This window comes from Ciona robusta, chromosome 4 (genome assembly GCF_009617815.1).
Source record: "Ciona robusta chromosome 4, ASM961781v2".
NCBI lineage: Eukaryota > Metazoa > Chordata > Ascidiacea > Phlebobranchia > Cionidae > Ciona > Ciona robusta.
The window spans coordinates 786,227-802,750 of NC_143238.1; the positions used below are offsets into that span (position 1 = coordinate 786,227).

Sequence of the window (16,524 nt, forward strand, 5' to 3'; positions counted from 1 at the left end):
TCTTACCCCACATTACTATATACAAAATGTGAATCCAAGCCCCTGCTTTAATTGTGATGGCGTTCTCGACAAGGGTCGAATACCGTCTGTTCACCGATGTGTATTTACCTGATCACACACCTTTTAACAGTTACATATAATAAATGCAGCTGTAAAATAGTAATGCCTGACTACATATAAGCACCATGCCTGTATGTCGCTGCAGCCACAGCGATAACTCAAAGGACACCTCTAACTATTATATAGGCGACTCGTTCCGTCACGCAAAGTGAGCGGTTATACCAAGAAAAAGGAAGGCAAAGAATACGGTCGTATTTAAAACTTGTGCGGATCCAGGCAGATGCATGGTGTTTTATTTGAAATAGGATAACCGTGGTATAACACAAATTCTTTCCTGTGACAAATGGAAACAGAATATCGATTTACCAAACAGGTATATATTTAGTATTTTTATTATCTATAGTACGGAATAAATATAATTTAAACTCTTGTCTTAAAACTGTAACAGGTAATACGCGATTAAAAGTAACCTTGATGCACTAAGGACGTTGTATTATTTAAAAACTACTATTGCATCAGTTAGATACAGTGTACACAATACTAATTGCAGTGTCCGCATTGTTATAACATGTTCCCAGTGTTTGTACTGTCACAGCGAATATACGTGTAAAAAGTATATGCTTCAATATGTGTATGTTATAATATGACACATTTTTCTCCTTTCGGCTGGTTTGCCGGCGTTGGGTTGTCGGTGGGTGGTGCTGAAGAGCGAGGATATGGCAACGATTCTTGGTCGAATTGACGTTGCATCTTTGACGCCAACTGGCGGCTGTAAAACAATGACTTTCAACAGGCCACGTTATAAGGTATGTACACTGAATCCCATTGTGTGGAATTAAAGCACAAAAATCAACATTAACTACTTCAGACATTGAATTCTAAAACGTGATGATTTTAGATGTGAGTTATGGTGTGTAAACTTGGGATTTATATGAAATGCACAACCATTATTTTTTTTACATGAAGAAAGGCCTGACATAAAAAAGTAATAAAGCTTACTCTTGTTCTTCTACACTAAGATTCCCATCAACATGCGTGCTTGTTTCATTCTGCAGTGATAATGCCATTTGAAAATCCTGTAAGAAACACAACTACATTGAACTAGGCAGTTTTAAACTGGCATGGAATTGACCACACATAAGCTAATGGAAATAGCTATTTTTCCAGTTTCCAGAAAGAAATATACTTCCATATTATACTTTTTCCTTAAAAAAACCTGTGCCTAATGGTTTGAAATAAAAACAAATTTGAAATGTAACACAATAAATTAACGAGGTGACTTGAAAAAGAAGTCTTTGTTTTACATGGAAAAGTTTTGTGGCTGCTTTTACTTTTCCTAAATTTCAAGGCTTTCGCAAAAGAAACAAATAAAAGTATAAAAAGGGATTTGTATAAATTATTTATGATCTAAGTTCTTTAAAATCTGCAGACTTACAATGTCAAGTTGTTCTGTTGGTTGGTTGAGAGTTGGTGTGGTGCTGAAGTTGGCATCCGTGAATGAGGTATCACCTTGTACACTACTCAATGTCTCCCACACAATATTTGGTTTCATAAGAAAACCTTGATCAGTCACCAACGTGAACAGCTCGTTCTGTTAACAAAAATTTAATTTTTAACCATCTGTCAAAAAAAGTTCTAAATTTATCTGTTCAGTATAATAATAAGAGATCATAGACTTGGACTAATTAAAGAGAATCACTAACAACCAAAGTATCAAAGTTGCACTGTCAACTTAAACACCAATGTGAAATAATACAGCACATGATACATGATCTGTGCAACATAGTTATACATCATCACCAGTATGCGGTATTTTAATAAACTATCAAAAACATTTCCAAGAAATAAATCAACTATTTGAAGCACATGACACACTGTAACCACGCATTATACCAAGCAAGCCTGTACAGCACATGACATGTACGGCACAAACAGCTGCTTTGCATATTTAGTAAAGGTAAACCTAATTAGTTTAATTTCTGACCAGCCAGTTCAGGCACAACATATGCACTGCTGCATTTAATCACCCCTAATATACAGTTGAGTTTGAGTATATAATCAATAAACTTATGTTAGCTTTGAAACATGATGCAACACTTTATAAAATATTTATTTCTGCAATAAGGATTATACAAAACAGTAGATACTGACATGCTCTACCTATATTTTCACCTCCTTTTTGTACAGTGTTAGAAAATGATTGTTTCGGAACAAAACAGCTACTCTGTGATTGGGAGTTGTTTCCAATATATTTACTACACCATGGCACGTGAGTTGAGATGCAGTGTTTGTTAAGAATTCCTCTGCAACTAATCCTGTTGGAAGTAACTTCATATTAGAAAATACAAACGATGTGTGTGTGTATTATCATTGAATAGATTTGCATGTATGTAAATGACAAACCAGCATAAGTATAACATTAAGGAAGCCTAGGACATATTGCATGCCATGTGTAATATATTTTACAATCTAAGTGTTGAATCTAAAAGATGTCTGTACAAACAACCAATACCAAAGTATATATACTGTATTTATTCAATACAATCTATCAATAAATCTATAATCAACTTGTGTAACCCCAGAATATTTAACAAAATTGTCATTCTCATAAAACAGATTTCTTGTTTTCGATCTTATGTTGAATTAACTGTTTGTTAAAACAGTGCAAAAGGCTAATCTAAATAAATCTGGCTGAATTATTTCATTATTTTATAACGAACATGGAAACCACATTTTATAGAAATTCTTAATATTGTTATGGGTCACAAGTAGGGGCCAGGGACCCAGTTTGGGGATGTTAACTTAAACAAAACACCTTACCTTCCCGTTGAAGATTTTCATCAGATGATTCTTTATTTACAATGATTTTCTCAACAAGTTGATTGTAACTACAGTTGCTGACGCATGAGCACGTTTTACTATCCTGAAGTATATATATATATATATATATATGAATATATACATATATATATATGAAGTATAATAGCCTGTATACAATTTTTTAGGGATGTGCCGAGCCGAGCCCGAACTCAAAAGCTCGTGCCCGAGCGTCTCCTTTTTTGACGCTCGGCGCTCGGCTAAAAACTGGGCCGAGCGCCGAGCCTTATGCTATAATGTTGCACGCGAGAGCGAAAAATATTAAAAATGAAAAAAGTGAAGCTACTAAGAGATAACGAGACTAGTCAGCGTAGCTTTCTCCTTAATTATTTTTCGTTCGTTGTGAATTTGCTCTCTCGCAAGTAACGAATCGCAACGTCAGCGAATTTGCCCGTATCGAATTACAGCAGGTGTCGAATTACACGAGCGCCCAATGTTTTCGTATCACATTTTAAATAAAAAGCCAAAAACTCTTAAACTTTTTTATAATGAAATATTATAAATTGCTGCAACCACGGTTTTGCAACCACAGGGTTTTGCAACCCCTAAGCCACCTTTACCGCAGACACGCACGCAGCCAGAAAGTGCTAAGACGCATACACACGCGTTGCATTCAATATAACATTCCTTCGCTTGGAATTAGAACAATTTTTCATTCAATTGTTACGTCACGTGTCCTATCGCAACGTAACTATTAATTATGACGTTTTATAATATAACAATCGGGAGGAATGTGCCCACTGCCCAAGTTGGCAGCCCAACCAACCACGAGATCAAAACATCGTGTATCAGCGTCACATTTTTACACTCTGCGCCGGCGTATGAAATAAAGGAAGACGCATGCGGTAGCATACATTCCACACGTAACAAACGAAGCAATCGTTGTGAATTTATTCTCGTGAAAAATGACGTAATGAAACTCTGGTTCTCGTGCGGTGCCATCAAACGATGTTTTTTGGCTTCTGTCCAAGCTCGACCGGGACGATACTTTGTAATATCATATTACAATTTATGTTGGTTTCAATTTACCGATAGCGTCGCTCCTCGCTCTTATATTTGCACCAATTAAAATTCACATAATGCGATTTACCTGCATTAAACTAATCATCAGAAACAAAAATTATACACAAACTACAGATCGTATGGAAGCGAATAAAACACGATTGTTTTCAACAATCTCGTTTGTGATGTAACGATCGTAAAGGTTTATTCTGACGTAAATAATCGTTACATTATCCAAGATAAACATGCGTAGAAACTTGCTAGTTGTGCCACTGGCTGTAACAGTTATAAATAATTTTTTAATTAAATATTTTTTGTATGAATTTTACATTTTGCAACAGTAGGAATTATAAAAAGCGAGACGCGTCTTTAACCGCAAACCACGTGTTCTGTATTATTTTGATTAGGGGCGCTTTTCGGCTGAATAGGAACGCATTCTCGTACGCCTTTCTCCTTGATGACGTCATAGGTGCTCGGGCTCGGGCTCGTGCCGAGCTTTTCGTTAAAGCTCGGCGCTCGGCGAACCCGAGCTTTTTCAACTTCAGCACATCCCTACAATTTTTAATATGGTACAATAATACATTTTATTCCCTACTTGTGGATCTGGCAGCCATCCATGGTATAAAGGAATTTGCAAAAGATCAAACACAGCAAGCTCCGGTGTACATTCAAAAGATGAGACACTTGTAAACTGAATATTGACATCTATTCCAGTTTGTAGCTTAGGAATAATTGTCATAGCATCTGACATATTTTGTTCATAGTTTAATTTTTCACCATCATCCAAATGTTCCGGCATGCTTTCGAAAATTAATCCACCTGTGAAAAAATCACCATTACTTTTTATTGCTTGAATTCCAAAGACAAACACCCACAATGTTGTATATTGTGTAACTCGTAAGTGGGTGTAAAACCATTGTAAATTGTGCACAAAAGAACACCCATGATATAAACGCCAATAGAGGGTAAATAGGTTATTACCACTACTTTACTTACCAATATAATCAATCATTTGTTTTGAAGAAATCATCTCTAAAGTTTCAGGTAGTGTGACCTTAAAATACAAAAAAGTATGGTTTAATATCAAAAATATACTTAAATGTTTCACAAAATATTCATTAATACTTACTCTCCTTGAAAGCAACAAAACATTGAATATTGCAAGTAATGGACAAGGTCCGTTAACATTCTGTGTTATGAGAGGTGTCTTCACTGAATTCCATGTTACCCATTTTATATGGTAAACGCAAAGCTCGCTGTTCTCACACGATGCTGCATCAGATGTCTGCATTGTGCAGCTTCATAAGATACGCAAATATCTAAGTTTACTTAAAGTTTTTTGTAAATCAACGTATTACTTCTAGGTTTGAACAATGGAAGAGTTACATTAGTAAGAATATGTAGGGTTATTATGTATTGCACAAATGCACACAAGTGACACAACAATGACAAAATTTCGGTCCAAGCTTGGGTAATGAATAGTTGCCTTTGTTATTCCAAACTAGAAGCGTATTTACCAGAAACATTAATGTACAGTTCAATTGCTTATTAATAAAGAAATTTTAAAAACATATTGTAAATAAAGTCAATCAATGCTTTGTTGTTTCATTCGCCGACCACCAAGTAATGTAGACTTGGCCGGCGGTTGCGTCATTTTACTACAAATATGAATAAAGGGTTCAGCAATTGCTTTTCTGTTATTGGATGAAACTTCAAACAGGCGAACTTTTTCCTTGGACGCCCAGTTTAATGCCATGTTAGTATCGACTTGTCTTTCTGATGCAAGATCACTTTTGTTACCAATAACAACAATACAAATGTCTTTCTTTTCTCTTGTTTTATCAATCTCTTTTTTAATCAGCTCCACACTTTTAAATGAATCTTTGTCTGTAATGCTGTAAACAAGAACGAACCCATCACCAAAATGAAAATAATGTTTTGGGCAACTATTGCCGGTGTTGCTTGTCCAATCATACCCAGCTGTATCTTGAATACGAACAGTTTCCTTCACGCCTCTCTCCGTGTCAATTTGTGCCAGATAAATATCCTCTAACGTCTTGTACCGATCATCTGAAGCATATTCACCATAAATCAAGTTTTCCAAAATCGATGTTTTTCCTGTCTGACTTGCACCGAACACAACAAGCTTTGTCAGTTTCCCCATTAAACTACTCTACGCAAAAGAGCAACAGATTTAACGCAAAACCTATATCCGCAAAGTGTAAACTACAACGTAAACGTAGTAATGTTTTGATGAAAGAAAGTAAATTTAGTACACAGTACACCAAAGATTATTTTCAGCGACCATTTTCGATTTCTTTCCAACTAGAATACTGGGACAGTGGGACCACGACGCAATGGCCGAGTTCATACAAATAAGAGAGCTAGGCTATGAGTAAGCACGTTTTACACTAGTAAAAACAATGTTTCAAACACGATAAATAATAATAATGGTATAAGAAGAGTCGGACTTGGGTATAAGAGTAGTGCTCAAATGTGTCCACACTTTAAAGAAATACTGTAGTGATAAAATACAGCAAATTTAATATTTCCAGAGAATAAGGACAATTTTGAATGCACGCAACTAATGAATAGTCAAAACCAATTTATTGCTAAAAAGCACGATTTCATAACCACGCATAATTATTAAATGTCTAAATCTAGGTGCGCTGAAGTATTACAGAATGCAGAGTGCTGATTTGGTTCATATCAACGCTGTGAAACTTTAGGTGATCCTGGAGTGACGCATGATGATAAAAACATCAAGTGCTGGACTAATTAAACATGTAGTCCTTAACATACAGCATAAAATAAAAAAGCTTGCTATGTACAATGCATTCTTAATCACAATGATTCAAAAAGCTAAAATTATTAAAAATAACCAAATATGACAAAGTACCAAAAGATAATTGTTAGCACCTGGTGAAAACAACTGGTGCCTCATGCATCCGCAGTAAAAATAAGTTGGTGCAAAAACACGATCGCACACATTGGTCGATTTGAAACTTTGTAAAACAATGATAATAACAAAGCGGTATACACAAATTTTATATGAAATAGCATTCATAATAAAAACGTTAACAGGATTGAACAAAAACTCAATATCATTTTGTGCAATATAAATATTCGAGTTTAAAATCACTCAACATAATTGTTTCTTGTCAGTATAAAACCCAATTGTTTATTTCGGCATTTGGTCTTTGTATACATAAGGCACTTGTGTGTTGTGGTGTAGTTCATGCAATCATTGTGGCAGGGCACAAGTCAATGTCTGGCTACTACAGGAAGTGCTCAGTTCTTTTTCGTTCATCTAGTGGTTGGTCTTCATCCCCATCAAGATCATCATCTTCATCATCGATGGGATTGTTTTCAAGTCGTGCATCATCGGTTGCTTTTAATTCATTAGTGTAATATTCACCTATATCAGAGAATGTTTTTTTGTTTATTCCAAACAGGATAATTAGCTTTACCGCAACAAAGTAAAAAAATTATACATTCATGCAGAACAGATGGAAAATTCAAACGTTTGAACTGCTATGCCGAATCAATATCAGTCACCCTAAAACAGTGGTTTGAGGGTTTGATGTACTAGCGAGTTCAAGTTGTGACACTGCTATAAGTTACCATTGTGGCTGTGTGCATGTGTCCATGGACTTGTAAGTATCATCTGGTGAATCAGATACTACGGTAAGGTGTGTAAAACAAGTCACATGTGTTAAAAAATCACAGTAACCCTGCCATACCAGGATAAATAAACGACATTGATCATTTTTTACTAGTTTTTTAGTAAATAAAACTGTCTCTCCACAAGCAAAGCAGTTGTTACCTTTATGTGTCATGAAATAACGAAGTAGAAAAATGATAGCCACGATGAGTACAAAAACAGCAACAGCGACAACTCCTCCAATCACTGCAGCATCTGCCCCTGCTTGTCTTGGCAATGGTTTTGTTGCTTCTGTAACAGAAACATAACTTTGTTTAACACTTTAAAAAAAAAAAAAAATTTTTTTTTTTGGTACGAGATAAATTTATTTTACTGTACATAAATATAGAACTAATTAAAAACAAGTGTTTTCAAGGTATATGATTGAGGTTACACCTTACATGCAGTGTTAGGTAAAATGTTTTACAGAACCATGCTTAACTGCATCCAAAGTTACAGAAATAGTTAGGAAGAAACGGTCAAATTAGATCCTAAAAATGTCATTTAGAAACAAAATAAATGTAAGCTGTATTGTAACAATGTTTTATCTGTCTTTCAACAAAACTTCATAGAAAGATGTTTTGATAAATGTCAGATGAATGGATGATAGAACACAGCTTAAAATATTTTTTACTAGAGCAGTTCCAGAAACTATATAATGCTGTTTAGCAACAGTAGCATGATATGAACTCAAGTGAAGTGAAAAGATGGAATATGAAATAAATACCTCCAGAATCATGTCCTCCGACGGTTGCAACTAAAAGCATCATGACAAAGTTGGTTAGTGCATTATGCTTGTTAAAATGAAATAAACAAGAATAGTTAAGTTAAGGCAAACCACTTTGTTTTGTTGTTTCCAACAAAGCCATTTAGAAAAGCTGAAAGTTAGTTAGTCAGCCACTAGAAAGACTACACCACATGAACAGATCATGACATACATAGTTATGCAAAGCTGTTTATGTTCTTAAGCAACATGCGAACAATGCAATGAATGGCAGAAGAGTCTTACCTGGTGTTGTTGGGGCAGCAGTAGTTGTTGGTTTTTCTGTAAAATATATGCACACTTATATATTTTGTTATTATTTAAACTGCTGCATACACTGATATGTTTAGAATAAGGGATTTTAAACCTTTTTACAATGTTTTAAAGATATCTACCAAAAGCAAACCCAAGCCTTTTTAGCCATAGCTCATAACACAGTTTGTCAATTCGCCCCCTCCTTTGTGACACACACCCAAAATTAAAGTTTATTTAATTATTTAAAATATGGTGCATAGAGTTATCTTACCAGTAATAGTTAGATGAAATGAAATAGAAGCTGGTGAACCTAATCCATTACTGACAGTGCATGTGAATGTTCCATCATTTCCAATCATTGATAGTGGATTTCCAATGAGGGTGTTTCCAGCTGTATAAAATAAGGTTATAACAAATGTTCACTGAAATATTACTTCTTAAAGATAGTTGATAAATGATAAAACTATGCTTTCTGAGTGTTACTAATGTTTTAGATTTAACCTTTAAGATATAGCTTTAACAACGTAAGTTACGTAACTAACAACTAAAATACAACAAAATTTGTTTGATAAAAAAAAATTGATATGTGCATAGTTGAACAATTAATAGAAAAAATACAATCTATAAATCATACATGTAAGTAGACTTAATAATAAAAATTAATATAGTTAAACTAATGTACCAGCTTGGAAGTTTGCAGGTAAGCCATATGTTGGTGGGTCAGTGGGGTTGGTTGAATCTGCTGAGGTGGCTGGTGGTTGTGTGGTGTCTGGTTGGAATGTCCACACAACCACTGGCGTGGGGTTACCAGTTGTTAAACTTACAACAGAAAGTGATTGACCTTCTTCCATTGAAATATCACTTTCATCCCCCATAATAGAAACAGTTGGAGAAACTGAATAAATGGAAAAATATATAGTAAATGCATTGTTTTAACCAAAATGTTTTACAAAAAATTAAAATGTGATTAATTCCCAAAATGCACGATCAGGACTCAGGAGCATTCTTTATGTATTTATATTCTATATGACGTCACCAATCCTTCATACACATTTCATTTAGATATCTTTCACTTACACTGCACATCTACTTGTCCAATATAAGATGAAAATGTTTCCAGGTTATCCGGGTGTTGCACCATACATCGGTAACTTTCTCCATTTTCTTCTCTGTTAAATACTTTGCTGAACTTAAGCACAGAGTCAGAGACCCCAGCGTGTTCTTCATGGTTTACAATGCTTGGAGAAGATAAACTTTCAACTCGGTGGCCAGCAGAGTCTTCAATCCTGTTTTTAAATGTAACTGTCCTTAATCAAGTCTACAATAGCAAAATTGGCACATGGAAAATGGATGGTAAAATACCATATTGCATTTCAAAGCAACAAAATGCATACAAATTTAAATCATAGTCCAATTGCACAACCAGTAAGATGATTACTTACCATATTTCTGGTTGAGGTTTTGAAGCATTAGCATAGCAAGTACCAAGGATTACTTCATTACCTTCTACCACCGTCAAATCGTTCACTTTCACAGTAATATTTGGTAACTCTGTGGAAAAATGGGTATTTATTAACAAAGCGGTAAATGGACAGAGTAAAATATCAAAGCAGAAGACATTGCTTTTTAAAATCATTTCAATTCAATTGTATTTATTAAAAGGCCAAACCCTATGCCTATGTATGCACTGAATTCCTATTAACATTTTGCATGTCAAAACATTATATGCCACAATAGCACCCTTTTACTAAAACAGTTGCATATTAATTAGGATACAGCTTATGCAGTGACCGAATACAAATTTCAAACAAAAAACAAAAAATTGTGCCTTTAAACATATCACTGTCATTGCAGTTTGGGGAAGGAAAATAAAAAAATGCAAAAACATGCTGTACTTGTAACAATTACAGTTTACACTATACCAGTAAGCGTAACTTACGATTAACTTCCAAGAATGATGAAGAAATAACATTGTGGTCATATAATCCCACAATTGAGCAATCGTATTTTCCTACATCACTCAACTTGACAGGATTTATTTCAAGAGCTAACCTGCTTGCCTCGTTTGGCGAGTTGGCAACAATAAACCTAATGAGAGGGAATGTATTATAAACACCGTGAATACAACATATTGATTTTGATCTAATTTAATCTAACAGGCCTAGAGCTTCAAGTGAAGTATAGTTCCAACAAAGCTGGCCTTCCCAATACAATTGGGTATTTGCAGTTGCATGGTAGCTGATCAAAATCCAAGGAAGCTTCTCAAAACAATAATATAAATGGACATTATTCAAAGTCTGGTGCATTTTACACTAGGTAATTTTAGCAGATCATTCAAAATAATTAGTCACAGAGTAAAATGGCAAGTTTTATTACTAATTAATATACCTGGATTGGTAACCTTTCGAAACAACATCATCGTCATATGATATAAGACCTTCTCCTTCAACACTCCATGTAAAGTGATATGACTGGTCTACGGGTAATTGGCCAACTATATCACAGTAAACTGTAACTGTCTTTGTAGGTGCAGGGGTGACCACTCCATTGACAGTTGAACCAGATAAAAGGACAACTCCTTCACCTGTAGATTAAAATAAACCATTAACTTAGGCATCTACTTATATATACCATTATTGGATATTAGCAAAAACGTTATTACTGTGTTTGATGTAGTCAATGTTTTAGAAGAGTTGTTGTGCCAGCATTCACATTAATGTAAAGTTATGTTAATAATGATATGATGGTTCGTAGATGATTAACATGAGGCAACTGTTTTCTATTTTATTCATTGAAGTTAATGGTTATTGTTACCAAATGATAGTTGTAAGAATTGTTAAAGTAATTACAGTATACCACAAACAATAAACCGATTTTAAACGACAGTTGATTTCCAAATAGAACCATAACCAGTGATCACAAAATACAATTACTTCACACACACAATGCATTTTCGTGTAAAGATTAACTGGGAGGTAGGATCGCATTCTGCATTTCTGCACAAAGCAATTACTGTCCATCTTTGAAAAGCGTTAATCGTTAGGTAGTAGCAGACACAAGAGACCACACATCAGCCAGATTACAAAACACCAAGCACGTCAGTTATTCAGGAACAAGCGGTGGTTCCAATAGCGACTATGCGTCTCTACGATTGTTCAATTGTATTGTCCTACTGAGATTCTCTTGCTTGACAACATAAATAAAGTTACACGCGTTCATTTGATAACAAAGGGACCGTTTAAACTGTAATTAAACACCCGCGTAACGCGCCAACATAGAGGTCACTCTATAGGAGTAGGCATATTAAACTATTACGTTGATTAATAACAAAGAAAACTATAAGCAAACATAAGTATTTGGGCGTACAATGAACCACAGCGTGTATAGTTTTATTACTAACTATTTCTCAAGAATCCGACGTGAGTTCGAACACTTCAATGCTACTTGTGATGTAACGATAAGTAAATTGAGAGCACTTGTCGTAGGAAAAAATCCTCGTGGTGTGTATGCGATAACTTTTTTTTGTGAATTATTGGTACAACTTACTATACCATATTAACACTAAAGTCTTGAGCATTTCATATGGAAAGTATTTACTTGTATAAGTGGTAAGCGCGTGATAAATTATTCTGTTACAATATTATACATATATGTAAAGTTATGCTTTTTTGGTTTGCCAATTTCACTTAAAACAGGGCTTGTGAAAGTTCCACCGCAAATTGGATTCTTAATTTTACGTCGCGTTCCCAATATTACGGGTTTCTGACTGTATAACGTGCTCATTAAACGCGTCAAGCAATTTTACGAGAACTCATTCGTTTAGGATTTGGCGCAGTGCTGTGTAATCACACGTTACTAAATGCGAGAGACAACGCGGGAAACCGTTGCTGCTTCAATTGGTTTGTTCAGGAAGTCTTTCAAACACACAATAAACTGAAAACTGTTACGGAGAGAAATTCAACACCGAAAACGCATTATCGCTGTATATGCTTTCCTTTTAACTTCATTAAAAGTAAAGCAACAAAGACGATGGTGAAAATAAATATTACCGGAAAATGAGATTTATAAATAATAATTATTTTATTTTTCGTAGGAAACCGTGTTTCGCGTAACATTTGTTTAATTGGGTCATAGCTTTTGAGTGCATTGTTAACAACGCCGCGAACGGTCAACTCGGCCGCTTAAACAAACTATCGTTATCAGCGAGAAGCAAATGATGGTTGATACATGCAGTGAGCCGAGCGTTATAAACATACTTTGACAGGCGGGTGCGGGACCTAGCACTTTGTCTTGATCTTCGACACCTGGCATGGACGTTGTTGGGTAGCCTGGGAAGTATGGTGAAGTTAACATGCAGCACTGTAACACACTTGGGGCGAAAGATAATCCAGAATGATCTCAATAAATCTTTTATTAAATTATGTATGCAGAATTGGTCGAGCTCTTTATGGACAACTTAAAAATTAACGATGTGTTCCCTGTTTCTGCGTGTATTTAGAAAGTCTCCAACTTTGATCGGTTTTTCGTTTATCGTGGATCTACGTCATGAGGTGAAAGTTTTGGCAGGACGGAGATAACGAAAGTCATTCCGTTTGACAAAGTAAGTCTAAGTTTGGTGGTGGATGATGTCACCCAGGCCGGGCCGTAGTTATTGTGCGTTCCTAATTGTTCTATTCACCTCAAGCACTCACCGTGTCGAATTGAGTCTTGGCTTACATTTCTCGCTTAACAAGTCGACAATAATGGCGGAGATAAGGTCGAGCAAACTAAAAAGCGAACTCATGGCACAACGCGAAACGCACCTTGAACCACAAAGGTAGCGAACTACATTTGCAATAACGGGACTTAAAATTTATAAAAGACGTCTAAAATTTATTGAATGACGTAATACAAAAGCGAGACTTCAGCTGCGGTAGATTTTAACTAAACTTACGACTTTGAATTTCTATTACTGTAAGGTTTCTCAATAAGAACAACGGCGAATAATACATAAAACGGATAATGCCATTTCCATCAGATTAAACCTTTTGATCACTCCACATAGCTCATAAGCAGATTAATAATAGGATGCAGTAAGATTTCATATAACCATGGGAACATAAAAGCTGATATTAAACACTAGATTAGGGAATAAAAGATTATTTTTGCTTTTTAACAAACCTATTTATTGTAGATAATAACTGTTAACTTATACCCATGTAACTTTACTTACTCAGGCAATGAAAATTGGAAAATTACCGCTGAAAATTCTCATGGCACAAAATTGGTTGACGCCATAGGTGTCAGATGGTTGACGCCATAGGTGCCATTAATTTTAACTAAAGCGAGCTCAGCATAAATAAAATTTACAATGTGACTTTACTTTTACTATAGGCCCACATGATCAAAAATATTTAATTATAGTATATCTATGTAAATATAGGTCATTTTAATTATAGTATATGCTAGTGGTTTTCAACATTGTGTAATGCGCCAGACACTTTTTGTAATAAAGAAATTATAGAAGACCAAAATAAATTTAAACTTTGGCTATTATACGGTAAATTGATTGCTGAAGGTGCTACAGAATATAGCATTCTAGTTATTGGTGTACCAGTGTACCACAGTTGCAAATCTCATTCTGGTTGATTCTTGATAATAATACGTATAAAGAAAATGGAATGTATTATGTACATCAAACAAGCTATGTAAAATGCCATTGCAAACCATATTTAATTAACTGTTTCGAAATCACTGTTCTGAGCAATTACTAATTTACAAACAAGCCGTATGTTTCTTCATACTTTATTAATCTGTTAAACGATAATGATGAAGAAGTTTAAATGTTAAATTTGGAAACATACAATTAGTATTTAATAATATGCCTATTAAATAGCATAGGGTATACAAATGCATACAAAAATCACCAACTAAAATACTCCAGCAACTCACCATATGTACTGTAGCAAGAAAAGCACAGGTAGAGGAAAGATTGAATTAAAATCAATTTCATCTTCAATGGTGGTTTATACTACACACTCAGACAGTTACACCTATGGACCTGTCTCTATGTACAAAATAGCATATTTGGTTATTTTATTCAATAATCCTTATGGTTGATGATGGTCTCTTCTTTATCTTAACATGACACACAGGTGTAGAATACTGAGTTGCACGTCATATAACTTCATACACCTCGTAAATATGTCACGGTGACTGATTTTTCCTCTGTTTGCTGTATATATATAAGATATTAATATTGCAGTTTGAAGAACAGCATTAGGACATTGTCATGCAAACACATTCCAAATAAAGGTGATGTTATTTCCTGACAGCAATATTTCACATGTGTTTGTAATTGTATGGATTAATTTCAAATTTGTTATACCCAACCCCACTCTAACTTGGTGTGGAGATATTCTTAATGTAAGAACCTAGCTTTATAAACATGCGCAATATCATAAAGTGTAAGAATAAAAGTTAAAACTAATTTAATTTTTTTTGCTAAATAATAGTAGGAGTGTTCTAGTGAACTACTGTAACTGCAGTTTTAAATTTTGCTATATAGGAACTAAACATCAATTGTTTCACCGTCTATAGTATGTACTGTACAAATACAATGTATTACTAAAAATAAACCTAAAATTGTGCTTGTAACTGCAGTTTTAAATTTCGCTAATATAGGAACTAAACATCAATTGTTTTACCGTCTATACTATGTACTGTACAAATACAATGTATTACTAAAAATAAACTTAAAATTGTGCTTAAGTTGTTGCTATAATACAATCAGTAAACCAACGCTACTAACTTCCCTCGGCTTCTTGTTCTGTATCACCGTTGTGAAGGAAAAGCAGAACAACACCCTTGTGCTCGCTTCGACCGTACAACCACAAAGTGAGGAGAAATAATCCTCCGACATTCAACAGACCGAGTCGAAAAAGGCAACTACATTTTACCGGTTTTTCGCTAACGACACTCGATAACTCAAAAACTCCAACTCTTCAGTGAAATTAACAAGAGAGAATAGCTCAACTGAATGAGCACAAAAACTGACACATGTTGAAATAGAATACAAAGATTTGTCATTTCTTGAATTACGAACGACTCAGTGTGCAATTCAAAAGACTACCAGTTAATACCTAACTCGTTTAGATATGTGGAGGTTTGCTTGGTTGCCAAAACTTATACTTAAAGAAATCGCCCACTCTCTACGCCACGTTAGCAAATGTATACTCTCGGAACAATATTTGGGTAAATGTGTCAGTTCTCAAGTTGTTTTATCCATAGCATGTATAATTTTACTTTCTTTTTATAGATCACTTTTTTATATGCTTATGTTACCTTATAGACTCTGTAATATGATACCAGGCTTTTAAATCACAGGTCTCACAGCGATGTTCACGGGTTTTATAATTAGTTCGATGAGTGTTGTATCTGTTGGCCTCCTGGTTTTACCGATATTTTATGTGTACCACATTTCTCCCAATTATCAAGTTTCCCATTCCGATGTTTCCCATTCCATTTCATAAATAACCTTTATACATTTAAATAAACGATGATGTATATGCTGGTGTGAGATATATAGTGGGGCGTGGGGTGGGACATGACGTGAGAAATATTTTTAAATCGGTGGTAAATGAAAACACTCAAAACCGTATGGTTTTATAGCGTGAAAAAAGTGAAAATACGTAATAGTAAGCTGCAAATTTCAAATGTTTGCTAAATCAAATGAAAACCGGCGGATTTTTGTAGTTTACGAGTTTGAATCTTCTAGTATTACAGTTTATTAAAATATGCATGAATATTACTTACGGTGTGATTTTGTCTAAGAAAACTAGTTTTAGTTTTCAGAGAGAAACTAAGGTAAGTACACAATAAAAAT

General features: G+C 34.7%; 3 protein-coding genes across 7 annotated transcripts; all 3 read right to left on the minus strand.

Annotated features, from left to right (window-relative positions):
* Nucleotides 1-436: 436 nt before the first annotated feature.
* LOC149736308 (ubiquitin carboxyl-terminal hydrolase MINDY-2-like) lies at nucleotides 437-5,230 on the minus strand. The gene is made up of 8 exons (XM_089877385.1): nucleotides 5,069-5,230; nucleotides 4,936-4,993; nucleotides 4,535-4,758; nucleotides 2,881-2,983; nucleotides 2,233-2,375; nucleotides 1,496-1,651; nucleotides 1,060-1,136; nucleotides 437-829 (listed from the first exon to the last, which is right to left on the minus strand). The coding sequence occupies exons 1-8, from the start codon at nucleotides 5,228-5,230 to the stop codon at nucleotides 697-699; spliced, it is 1,056 nt and encodes a 351-aa protein (XP_089733511.1). The 3' UTR covers nucleotides 437-696.
* Nucleotides 5,231-5,297: 67 nt separating this feature from the next.
* On the minus strand, nucleotides 5,298-6,184 carry LOC149736309 (NF-kappa-B inhibitor-interacting Ras-like protein 2). Of its 2 annotated transcripts, XM_089877389.1 has the most exons (2): nucleotides 5,916-6,184; nucleotides 5,298-5,834 (listed from the first exon to the last, which is right to left on the minus strand). In XM_089877389.1, exons 1-2 carry the CDS (start codon nucleotides 6,101-6,103, stop codon nucleotides 5,525-5,527), a joined length of 498 nt encoding a protein of 165 aa, XP_089733515.1. In that variant the 5' UTR covers nucleotides 6,104-6,184; the 3' UTR covers nucleotides 5,298-5,524. The 2 variants fall into 2 exon arrangements, with proteins under 2 accessions (XP_089733515.1, XP_089733513.1); XM_089877387.1 differs by having other exon boundaries at nucleotides 5,298-6,184.
* Nucleotides 6,185-6,527: 343 nt separating this feature from the next.
* Nucleotides 6,528-15,615, minus strand: LOC149736310 (cell adhesion molecule 1-like). 4 transcript variants are annotated; one of them, XM_089877379.1, is made up of 13 exons: nucleotides 15,451-15,615; nucleotides 14,592-14,874; nucleotides 12,917-12,988; nucleotides 11,049-11,244; nucleotides 10,600-10,748; nucleotides 10,103-10,211; nucleotides 9,738-9,946; nucleotides 9,343-9,555; nucleotides 8,932-9,051; nucleotides 8,652-8,687; nucleotides 8,370-8,399; nucleotides 7,766-7,894; nucleotides 6,528-7,357 (listed from the first exon to the last, which is right to left on the minus strand). In XM_089877379.1, exons 2-13 carry the CDS (start codon nucleotides 14,650-14,652, stop codon nucleotides 7,218-7,220), a joined length of 1,464 nt encoding a protein of 487 aa, XP_089733505.1. In that variant the 5' UTR covers nucleotides 14,653-14,874; nucleotides 15,451-15,615; the 3' UTR covers nucleotides 6,528-7,217. The 4 variants fall into 4 exon arrangements, with proteins under 4 accessions (XP_089733505.1, XP_089733506.1, XP_089733507.1 ...); XM_089877380.1 differs by lacking the exon at nucleotides 8,370-8,399; XM_089877381.1 differs by lacking the exon at nucleotides 12,917-12,988 and having other exon boundaries at nucleotides 15,451-15,614.
* Between the last annotated feature and the right edge of the window lie 909 nt (nucleotides 15,616-16,524).

Bases quoted from the DNA above. Each gene is read 5' to 3' on its own strand.
- LOC149736310 (XM_089877379.1), bottom strand. From the start codon at position 14,652: ATGAAATTGATTTTAATTCAATCTTTCCTCTACCTGTGCTTTTCTTGC. The intron at 11,245-12,916 runs GTATGTTTATAA...TTTAATCTACAG, and splicing joins TCCCGCACCCGCCTGTCAAA to GTGAAGGAGTTGTCCTTTTA. The intron at 9,556-9,737 runs GTAAGTGAAAGA...CCATTTATTCAG, and splicing joins TGGACAAGTAGATGTGCAGT to TTTCTCCAACTGTTTCTATT.
- LOC149736308 (XM_089877385.1), bottom strand. From the start codon at position 5,230: ATGCAGACATCTGATGCAGCATCGTGTGAGAACAGCGAGCTTTGCGTT. The intron at 4,994-5,068 runs GTAAGTATTAAT...TTGTATTTTAAG, and splicing joins TTTTGTTGCTTTCAAGGAGA to GTCACACTACCTGAAACTTT. The intron at 1,137-1,495 runs GTAAGTCTGCAG...TGTTTCTTACAG, and splicing joins CAACAGAACAACTTGACATT to GATTTTCAAATGGCATTATC.
- LOC149736309 (XM_089877387.1), bottom strand. From the start codon at position 6,103: ATGGGGAAACTGACAAAGCTTGTTGTGTTCGGTGCAAGTCAGACAGGA.